At 30.7% G+C, this 12,413-nt stretch overlaps 1 protein-coding gene across 1 annotated transcript in view; it reads right to left on the minus strand.

The window, feature by feature from the left end:
• The window catches only part of LOC134700544 (uncharacterized), a 52,647-nt gene that overhangs the window by 11,990 nt on the left and 28,244 nt on the right, over window positions 1-12,413 (minus strand). The window contains exons 8-9 of the mRNA XM_063561925.1: window positions 9,009-9,080; window positions 3,572-3,631 (exon numbers count right to left, since the gene is read on the minus strand). Coding sequence (XP_063417995.1) covers window positions 3,572-3,631; window positions 9,009-9,080 — 132 coding nt within the window. The remainder of the gene's footprint in view (window positions 1-3,571; window positions 3,632-9,008; window positions 9,081-12,413) is intronic.

Here is a 12,413-nt window from a genome sequence, read left to right on the forward strand (position 1 = left end):
CTAAGTCCATTTATAAGTAAAATATGGAAAAGTGGAAATTTATTTTTACAAAATTTTCTTCTTGATACTATCTTATGATCATAAACAAGCTTCTGTCCAAGTTTGGTACAAATCAAGGATAGTTTATGAAAGTTATTAAAATTTTTAAAAATTTAACCACAGAGTGAATGTTATGTTTCCTCGCAGAAAAACTAAGACCATTTATAAGTAAAATACGGAAAAAATGGAATTTTATTTTTACAAAATTTACTTCTGGATACTTTCTTATGATCATAAACAAGCTTCTGTCCAAGTTTGGTAGAAATCCAGTATAGTTTAAGAAAGTTATTAAAATTTCAAAAACTTTAACCACAGAGTGAATATTTGTGGACGCCGACGATGACGGAATGTAGGATCGCTTAGTCTAGCTTTTTCGACTAAAGTCGAAGGCTCGACAAAAATGAGGAAAAGCAATGGACATATGTCAGATGGAAACCTCAGAACATGATGCATCTGTATACAGAGAAGAACTATCCAGGTTTTTCCTTCTGTAATAATAAACTTTATATATAGAACAAAAGCTATATGCATCAATGTTGACAACAAACTAAAAATACTGATTAGCTACATGTACAAAATTCTTCTGTGCTAAATTTCAATTACAGATAAAATCAAAATTAGATATTTAGAAAAAAAACTCAACCATGTCACATATGAATTTGCGTATCTCATCAGTGGACGAATTCATAGGTCTGTTGATCCTTAGGTGTTGGTTTTAGATTGACATACGATGTGGATGCTAGACCAATGTTGAACATTCCACACTTCACATTTTATGATTGTGACGCTATGTGTGTCAGTTTCCATTATATTAACCAAGCATCTCCTTTTTGTCGAGCTTGAGACTTTTGTCGCAAAAGACATAGCGATCCTGCATTCATACCTGTCAACCTATGACAATGAAAATGCAGGTGATGACCTGCATAAAAGAATAAAATCTCAGGTCATACTGCGTACAAACTTTTCGAGCTGAATTTCAGTGTTTAGGGGACATTTTTCTTATAATTTACATCAAAGTTTCCACAGGGTTAAGTAATTTGAAATTGTATATATTATTTCATCGCACTTGAAGGCCATTGATAGATGAATGTTATGTTGGCATAATTTCTTTTTTTTTTTTTATATTTCTAACTTATGATTCATGTCCATTGCATTCATTTCTGCAGGATTTATCATGTTAACATATCAGATGTTGATATTCGAAGATAAAAAAGATAAAGTTAAACAAGAGGTATAGATGAAAAAAGTAATTTTCAAAATTTTTAATTGTTCTAAGGCAGAAAAATAAGTAAAAGTATTATTCTGATATGTTTTTGCATTCAATTCATTTCAGATTAAATCTTTTTACATAAAAAACAAAAGTTTAAGGAGAATATTGTGAGATGACAAAAAAGGGGAAGTAACTCAAGTTGTTTTAAAAACAACTTTGAAATACACAAATTATTTACGACCTAAGGCTAAGGTAATTTGTGTTAATTAACAGTGTGTTTGACACCAAAGTGAAGCCATGCACTGAAATTGGTCACTTGATTTGAGTTTACACAGGTAGTTGAACTTCTTGTCCAGGAAGAATTACGAATTTACCGGTTATTTCAAAAGAAAATCACTTACGAAATCAGTCTGAAAGCTTAGAAATCCGGGTGAAAACGGGTTATTTTTCGAATTCCCGGGTTATTTGGTCATACTGCGGGTGTCCTGGGTGACCTCTAAGAATTGTGAAAATCTCGGGTCACACCCGCAGGATCCAGGTAAGTTGACAGGTATGTACATACCATCGGCGGCGGCAGCGTCAACAAATATTCACTCTGTGGTTAAAGTTTTTGAAATTTTAATAACTTTCTTAAACTAAACTGGATTTCTACCAAACTTTGACAGAAGCTTGTTTATGATCATAAGATAGTATCCAGAAGTAAATAATGTAATAAGATCCCGTACGAAATAAGTAGTAGGATTCCACCTAGACACTAGTAGGAATGAAGTAGGAATCCACCTAGATTCAAAGATTCCATATAGAAGGTAGACGGACATGGAAAATGAACAAAATTCTGACTGGATTTTTTAATATTCCTACTTCAAAAATCCTACTACCTAGGTGGAATTGTTAAAGTCTGTATAGATTTTTTTCTGTTTTGAAAATCTGATTTGATTATTTAATTTCCTACTACATGTTTAAGATTCCTACCAGAATTAATTTATAAATTCCTACCAGAAAATCTTTCTACCTGGAAAGTTATCCTGAACTGGATTCCTGTTCTAATGACACATATTTTGCAATGTTAAATGCAAGCAAGCAAGTTCCAGCTCACAAACTCAAAAGTTGAAGGGTAAAGATTGAAAAGTTGTGTTGGAATACAATGCTGCAAGCTAGGGTCACACAACGTAACAACATAGAAATGTAAGAAAATATGGCTAATCAAGACTAAAGGTAATTCTTATAAATCCAAGATGATTTTTTTTTATCTGCCTTCCAAAAATATTTAGAAATCAATCAATAATTCATTAATAGTGCATACTCTTACTCATTATTTGTTCTTTAAACTAATTTAGATCTACATGTTTATGTATATTACTTTTATAGCTTGCATATATTGCATGCAGTTTCCTTAAAGAATTCAAAAGTCCATTTTTTTTTAAAAAGGAATTGATTCCATGAATTTCCTTTGTTCTTTGTTGTTGAGATTCAAACTTATCATTGACCCAGTTGTGTATTTGTGAATATACACTTACATTTTGTATATTTTTAGATTCCTACCAGACAATTTTGAAAAATTCCTACCAGGTTTTCTAGTAAGAATTTTATTTTCCTACCAAATTCTTCCTGCTAATTTGCATATTTCTGGTAGGAATATTCCTAATAAGAAATTCCTGCTAATTTGCATATTTCTGGTAGGAATATTCCTAATAAGAAATTCCTGCTAATTTAAATTTTTCGGCTATTTTTCTCGGGATTCCTACTACTGTCTGACTAGAATATCAATCGTTTTCAAATTTACCTCCTATACTCCGTGTACATTCCATACGGATTGTTTCATACAGGAAAATCCTTTTTATCCATATTTTACTTATAAATGGACTCAGTTTTTCTGCCAGTTAACATTACATTCACCTTGTGGTTAAAGTTTAAAAAAATAACTTTTTTAAACTATCCTGGATTTGTACCAAACTTGGACAGAAGCTTGTTTCTGATCAAAAGCTTTCATCTAGAAGGATATTTTATAAAAAAATATTTCCTGTTTTTCGTATATTACTTATAAATGGACTTAGTTTTTCTTCCAGTTAACATTACATACAGTCTGCAGTTAAAAGTTTTTAAAACATTTATTAAATTCATAAACCGTCCTGGATTTTTACCAAACTTGGACAGAAGCTTCTTACAATCAAACAATAGTATTTAGAGGAAAATTTTAAATATTTTTTCACCCATTTATGTTGAACCTGCAACTTTTTTTACAAGCATAACTTTTTTCAAACGTTTTATTTCATTTACTGTAAATCTATTATATGCAAAAAGCATTATAGTGATATTATATACCTCTCTCAAACTGCATCCACTTGATTGCTCTCTCTTACCAGCTTGGACACGGACACGCACCTGTAATCAACAAATCCTGTTTAGTTATAAAATCAACATAAAATTGGTAACCCTTATGAAATTATTTAATTTTGACAGAAAACTAAGTTATGTGGATGATACTTATTATTTCTATTCATCCTGTTTTTCATGGACAGAGGAGTAAAAATTCATTTACAGGGTTCAACATATTGATAAAGCATGCAACATATAATTTTATCAGCGGTTTGATAAAACAAATAAGTTCGGAAACTCATAGTTACCTTGAGAAAAGTCAGAATGTATATGGTGGCAATAAACAAATGAAGATGATATGAGCTAACTAAATATAAATTCAAGAGATATTGTATGATATCCGATGTAACTATCCACAAGAAACCACATGACTTATATGTTAGCAAATAATTGCCGCCATACAACTTTCAATAATGAGCGAAACCAAAACTGCATAGCAAGCTAAAATGTCCTCAACATAACAAGATGCAAAACAGTTGAAATGAAAAAACCTGACTGGCCAGGTTTAGGTTTGACATGAAAAGCATATGTATAATGTCACATTATAAGTACCAAAGACAAGAAATACGTTTCAATTTAGGATTAATCTATAACGAAATAATGACTTAATTTGAAGGGGTTCGTGCTCTTGCATTATATCTGTTTTGTATTTTATGTTTTGCCCGAGTAAAACTTGTTCATATGAATAAGACAAAACTTCAGTAACAATACATGTATCTCCAAATTTGTAATCATGATGATAGTTGATATAATAATTTTTGACTAATGCCCAGTGGGAAATATTTCATAGATATTCTTAATTTCAGGATAATAACTTCTTAACAAAAACTGTTTAAGAGCGGATCTAGGACTAAAGACGGGGAAATTTATGTCACTAGAAAATGAGAATTTCAATTTGTTAGAAAGGCCGATCAATTTAGCATTGACTTCTTTAACTTTATGGTAACAGACATGATAATGAAACTATCATGAAAATTAACAAATATCATTTATGCTTACATGTACAAGTAACATTAATAATACGAGGGATTATACACGGTAAGCCTATATGTTGATTCCTTCATTTTCAGACCGTATCATAACATGAATAGTTAACACTGCAGCTTTTAGAGTTTTTTTTAGATATGAACCTTTGTTCAAATGTACTTAATAAAAAAGAACACTTTCCATTTATAGGACATATTTTTCTTTATGCTTAATTACAGATTTTTTCTAGTTCATTAATTTATCATGATAAATTTTATCACAGCTTTGAATAGATTTTCAAAATTTGGCACAAAGGGTTTTACACTGTGTTGCTTCTATTTTGTTTACCCTTGTGTTTCATTCATCAAGACGTGTAAACTACAGCCAACAATGTGGTGGTGGTGTGTCATTAATACTACACGGATGTTCTAAGAATGACATTTTAAATTCTTCTGCATTCTAACCTGTGCACTCCACAGAGAGTCATATAGTATACAAACATATCATAACCAAATCACAACTAAGGCCTCTTCTGAACAGTTGAACATGTTGAAGGTCCCTACTATGTATTGGTTACCTAAACTACACATAAAACCAGTAAAATATCATTTCATCTCGCCCTCTAGTAAGTGTTCTACAACTAATACTTTAGTGCTTTTAACTAGTTTCTTAACTACTATCAAAGAACTGATCACTAACTTTTGTATTAACAAATATCAAAATAAACAGCTGCGCCATGAGCGCATGATACGCTCGTCACATTTTCAAAGAATTAAGATCAATAAAGTTTAATTTATTCTCAATGTCATATCAGAAATTTATGAAAATCAAAAGGGAGCTTACATCAATAGATATAATCAATTCACCAAAGTTTCACAAGAATTGCTGATAGCATTTTTGAGTTATTGTCCGAAAAAATGGAAAAATCCCCCCTTTTTTAAAGAATAAAACCCTGTAACTTGGAAACGTAAAATCTAAAATTTATAACAATCAACAGGGAGCTCATGTCAATAGATATAAACAATTCACCACAATTTCTTGCAAGTTATTGAAAGCATTCTTGAGTTATTGTCCGAAAACTGGAAACTCCCCCTTTTTAAATGAATAAAACCCCATAACTCGAAAATGTAAAATCTAAAATTTATAAAAAAAACGAAAGGGAGCTCACATCAATAGATATAAACAATTCACCTAAGTTTTAGGCAAATCGGTTAAAGGTTTTTTGACTTAATGTCCAACATGTTGACGACGGACGGACAGACGGACAACGGTAGACCATAATACGTCCCGTAAACGGGCGTATAAAAAGTGGAATTAACTATTTTTGGAGTGTAAATAATTCTTTGGATGTTTTAGATAAATTACGTGCTTTTGATTGTCCTTTTGTTCTGTTGACAGTTTTAACTTTTCAACTCTTTACACTACACTTCCACACAATCTTATCAAACAAAAGTTTTCCTATTTTGTTAAATGGTCGTTTAGTAAATCTGAATGCAAATATGTTTGCTGCAACTCATTTAAGGCCTTCTTCTCTAATAGGAAAGGTACATATGCTAGATATATTTAATGTTTTTAGTGGGGTTCGTGACCTTAGTCTTTAGTTTTTTATGTTGTGTTTTGTGTACTATTGTTTCTCTGTTGGTCTTTTTTCTTTTTAAGCAATGGCGTTGTCAGTTTATTTTCGACTTGAGTTTGAATGTCCCTCTGGTATCTTTCGCCTCTCTTTTACTGGAGGTGTGATGACAAGATTAAAGCTGTTAAGTTTCTCCTTGATAGTATTTATGTACGTTTTGGCAATAAAGTTTATCGACAGGTTTTAGGTATTCCCATGGGCACCAATTGCACCCCTTTAATAGCAGTCTTGTTCTGGTACTGTTATGAATCACAGTTTATGACCAAAATCAGTAAAGACCCACTTAAATTGCATTTACTTGATAAATTCAACAAAATTTACCGTTATATTGATGATATTTTATTGTTAAATAATCAAGAATTTTCTAAATATACTGCAGAAATTTACCCAAAGGAACTGACTGTAAATATATCAACTACAAACAGTAATAACTGTCCTTTCCTAGATTTAGATATTCCAGTTTTACACAGTGAACTCTACAATAAAATTTAAGACAAAAAGGGACGATTTTCTGTTCCCTATTGTTTAATGTCCTTTTTTGGAAGGTGATGTTCCTTTGTCATCATCTGACGGTGTTTATATATCACAAGTCGTTCGCTATGTCCGTGTTCGTTGTAGCATTTTGGATTTCAATGAATTTAATCTATGTATAATACTGGTAAATTATTAAGTCAGGGATTTCGTTACTGCAAATTACTTAAAACCTTTACTTCATTCTTCTATATATATAAAGATTTGGTTTTGAAGTTTGGTTGTACCTGTAGAAAACTTATTTCAAATGGGATAGTACATCCTCATTTCTAGAGAGATGTTGTTTACCGAGCCCTGACGTTTGAAACGATCCGGGTAAACTTATCGATCCTTTAAATAAAAAATTTTGCTAAAAGGTTACCAATTCAACACTGTAATTAGATCTTTGAATATCCATTTCATCGGTATTAATATTGATTTTGTTTGTGTGTTTTTTTGCTGTGCATGTTCTGATTTTGTGTCATGGAGGGATACGCCATATCTTTTGTTTTTCTATTACATCATTTGGTTATATTTAATATTAGTTATACAAAATTACAAAAATGTCCATGATACTAGCTTATTTTTTAATTTTTTTTTAATTTGTTTTTCAGTAGTCAGGCTTTTACAATCCCTTTACATCAGCACCTGACTATGGTGTTAAGGGGTTTGATATATATCTATACAACATAAAATTGACTATATTTTTTTTCTTCTACTGTGAATATATATTATTTAAATATCAACATTATAATAAAAAGTGGAAAGAAACAATCACACACACATACACACACTCTCGCACTTGCATTAACATAACATATATCAACTTGTGTATTGTAAAGAAAAATGTTATCTCTGTAAAGATCTGCTCTTTATGAACTGTAAGTTTCATTTTTTATTTTATATGATTTGAATAAAAAATAATGGTGACTAATCAGTAAAAAATGTAATCTACTGGGGCCCAGAATTTTTGAAAATAAGGGGTGGTACCATTTTTCTTGCTAGATAATGTTCATTTTCCTGATATTTTCTTATTTTTGCTAATAGCCCTATAATACTTGGTTTCATATTATTTACATTTGTATATATAGTTTTTTGCAATAATAATGATCAAATTCAACAGTAAACTCTCATTTTGAAAACCAAGAAAAATGTGCTTCTTAAATAATGTAAATAAACTCATCATAGATTCCAGGACTAAATTTTGTATATACGCCAGACGTGCGTTTCGTCTACAAAAGACTCATCAATGACGCTCGAATCCAAAAAAGTTAAAAAGGCCAAAGTTCACAAAATATCTTTTCAATTTTTGTAAAAAAAGATTTCCATATAAAATTTGTTATTGGACATTCATAGAATAAATGCTCCATGGTTTCATCAGAAACCTTACAAAAAGTACAGAGCTTTGAATCTTTAAGTTTTACTTTAAACAAGAAAGTATTAGTTGCAATTATTCTGTGTAAAAATTTGTATTGAAAAGTTCTTAAATAAGTGTCTTTCAATGTCTTTACATGATTTTCTTAAAATAATATAATAGTCTGACCAATCTGCAATTTCAATACCTAGTAATTCCTCCCATTGTAAGAACTTTTCTGTTGGCAGTTGCACATTTCTGTCAACAAGATCTTTGTATACAAACTTTGCCTTTTTGTTACACAATAATCTTTCCAAAAAATTATCAATACAGTTAAAAGTTACAAAATTTACATGAGCAATGTTTTCTTTAATATGTTCTCTCATATACTTTGGAATGTTAGCAATGAGACCATAATACTTTAAAAAATTGTTTGTTTGAAGTCTTGGTCCTATCTGATCAAAATTACAAAAATCCTTAGTCTCTAAGTTAATAAGGTCAAACCAAGACTGCACTCCCCTTCTCTGCCACTGAATAAAGTACGGAAAATCTACTAGAGGTGCGAAATTTAAAATATCTAATGACAAAATATCTTGAACAGAAATATTGGTAGCAGGCCTTGCTCCAATTGAAAGCTAAAAAATACATCCTTCCAAAAAGGATTGCTAAGACTATCAGAGATTTCTCTGAGTTTTTTTTTGGAAAATGCAATACTCTTTCTCCACCATACTGTTCCAGGCTTTTCAATAACAATGATTGCCAACTACCATATAAATTGGATGAAAACCTCTTTATCCAGCCAATCTTGAGGTATATATTAAAATAATGTATATTAATCATATTTAAACCTGCTAGCTTATACATTGTGTACATGTTGTGTGTTTCTAACAGTAGATTGTTACCTATGTGGATGTACTTACGATTTGACTGCTGTTATCTATGCTAGGATTCGATACTGGAACATGTTGGGCCTTTTCAGACATCTGAGACCGCTAAAGAAATTTACAAAATAGTTAGCCCTATTTATTGCCCATCACTCTACTAAAACTTTTAGATCTTTATTGAAATATATAACAATATATACAATGTCATGTAATCTTGTTCATTGTGCAAACTTTGACATCTCATATGAGGAGTTTCATTCAAATGTTTAATGGCTTGATGTGAACCAAAAAATATGAATATAAAAAGGTGTGATTTTTATGACTTGAGTTTTTAATATCTGCTTGGTATCTTCCGCCGCTTTTCCTTTTAGCTAAAATATTGTCATTCTTTTAAATACATTTGTTTTATTCTAACTAGTATTTAACTGATTTATATTCTATCTTGGTGTTATGTGGTAAATATGTTATGACTTTCATTGAATATTTCAAGATAATAGGCAAACAAAAAATTTCTTGTGAGCACTGTAGAATGAAGATTGCCAAATGTTTTTAGTGTAAACTTAAAATCAACCATTGACTTGTATTTATCAATTGATAACATTTCTCGCATGTCTAAAGGCAATATTTAGAATTTGAGCTATCTTCCTTTGTTTATTATTCTACATTTGTACTTTAGATACATACTCCATGCACTGCTTGTCATGCTTATGTATCTATACTACTAAAATAACGAGGTCCAATTTGTTAGCCGACATGACGTAAAAACAATGAAACAAAGAATTCAACTTTATATATAACTAATATAGGACAATGGTGTTGATTAAAAATTACACCAGTCCAGGCCCTTTTGTTTTCCATATAATTAATATTACCAATAATTAACATGTTTCGGATCCAATTTGATACAGATACATTATTGTATAAGGGATTGATACTACTTAATTCAATCATTGACCAAAAAATATATCTACAAGGATATTCAGGTTGTAGTAAGAAAATCAGGATGGATTCAAACAGAAACATATTATAATCATCATAGCTTTATCAAATTACAATTCGAATATTAAAAATCCAGGCTGAAAATAAGGCGTTGGTACTTTAATTCTGTCACGGACCCGCGATGTCGCAGGAGTGTTCTAGTTTTGTTTAATAAAACAAGTTGTATGTATGGTTATACACATACACATCATTTTGTAAATATTATTTGACAATCCAGAGGTCATATAAAACTGAGATTTTGATTGACGATTTTTTTAAAAGTATACAACAGTCAGGGGCGTTACTTAAACAAGTAATTTTTTTAAGTTACTTATATAAGTAATTTTTGTTTGTAAAAATCATAAAATTACATAATAGAGTTATTTTAAATTTCAGTAGAAGCATAGACTAAATGTAGTTTTCAGTAATTTTTACACCATCTTATATCATAAAATAAAGAATTTATTAGATTTGAGAGCAGTATAAAGATATATGGTCACTTTAAAAATAATGACAAAAATATTACTTGAATAAGTTTATATAATATAATGTTATACATTTTTGAAAAAAATAGTAATATCACTTATTTAAAGAACATATATATGTAATTTCCTTCAGTTACAAACTATAAATAACTTCCAAGTCTTAATTAATTCACTAGTCTCTATCTATTTATTTCAGTCTACCATCAAGATTTTGGAGGAAAGTGATAATTTAATAGTCCCAACAGACCAATCTTTGACATGTCAGTATGAAAGATAAGTGGGTCAGAAAGGCAATTAGTGGTTCAGAAGGATTAGATTTTATATTTCATGAGAAAAATAACCATATGAATGTGATTGTGAAAATTTGTTAAAGCTAGTAAAATCTGTATTATTGGACGCCTATAAATTTAGTATTCAAAAAAGTTACTTATATAAGTAATAGCCTCGTTTTCAACATTACTTGTATAGGTTATTTTAATTGTTACTTGTTTAAGTAATGCCCCTGACTGTACATTAGGGACGCGAAAAATATACAAATATTGTTGTATATTGGTATAACTCCTTATTGTTTCGGTTGTATGACATTTTTGTAAATTATTCTATTTGATTTTCTTTTGGTGTTTGTAGTTTCCATCTATTTATCATATCTTTTCAAATAAAAAGCAAAAACACTAAATATGAGTTAAAAATTGTCAAGTAAGGGCACCCAATAACTTCTCAAGGAGTCATCCAATTGATTCGGTCATATTAGCATTTTTGTAGAACTTGTATTACTTTTTAGCCTTAAACAGTGTCTAATAAATAGGGGGAGGGTTGGGATCCCGCTAACATGTTTAACCCCGCCACATTATTTATGTATGTGGCTGTCCCAAGCCAGGAGCCTGTAATTCAGTGGTTGTGGTTTGTTTATGTGTTACATATTTGTTTTTCGTTCATTTTTTTACATAAATAAGGCCGTTAGTTTTCTCGTTTGAATTGTTTTACATTGTCTTAGCGGGGCCTTTTATAGCTGACTATGCGGTATGGGCTTTGCTCATTGTTGAAGACCGTACGGTGACCTATAGTTGTTAATGTTTGTGTCATTTTGGTCTTTTGTGGATAGCTGTCTCATTGGCAATCATACCACATCTTCTTTTTTCATACTACCTATCTAAAATGGATTAAGTTAATATATATCTAGGCCAAATAACATGAAAATTAGCAAACAAGAGTGCACACGCTGAAATGTCTCGCCTTCTTTACTAACCATTCATATTATGTTGATAGTCCTTAATATAAAGCTTTACTACAACTATCACATACGATTTCACATACATTTGTAAATTTTACATGATCCAAGAAAATGAGGTCAAGGTCATATAAACCAAACGAGAAATACATGTACACCTTTTCTAGTTTTTAAGAAACAGACTTAACCAAGAAAACTAAAGACTGACCAATGAACCATGAAATGAGGTCAAGGTAATATGAACCAAGCAAGGCAGTCACATACAGCTTACAATCCTTCCATACAACAAATATAGTTGACCTATTGCATATAGTTTAACAATAAACTGCTTCGCAAAGCGCAGCTGGATACGACTGCAGAGGTCCAGACCTGAACAGTTGCGGCAAAAATGGACACAATATTCAAGCTTGATACAGATCTGAATTTGGATTGTAATTAAATATTTGACACATTATAGGTTTCTGACACAGAATAAATGTGTCAAAGAACTTGAAATTGGTTGTATGATTTGAATTTTATTCAATTGAAGATTTCTTGCAATACTTAGTAAATCTGTTTTCAGACTATATATTTAGGATTAGCAAAATAAATTGTGAACCCTATTTTTTTCTTTGGAAAATTGACAATTTCTTCAATTTTGATGGAATAAAATTTGCCCGCAACCCCCCCCCCAACAAAAATTGTTCCCCCCCCCCCCCCCCCCAACAAAAAAATGTTTACGCTCTTCCCCTCCAAATTACAATTTTTTTT

The sequence above is a fragment of the Mytilus trossulus genome, unplaced genomic scaffold (genome assembly GCF_036588685.1).
Source record: "Mytilus trossulus isolate FHL-02 unplaced genomic scaffold, PNRI_Mtr1.1.1.hap1 h1tg000158l__unscaffolded, whole genome shotgun sequence".
Lineage (NCBI taxonomy): Eukaryota > Metazoa > Mollusca > Bivalvia > Mytilida > Mytilidae > Mytilus > Mytilus trossulus.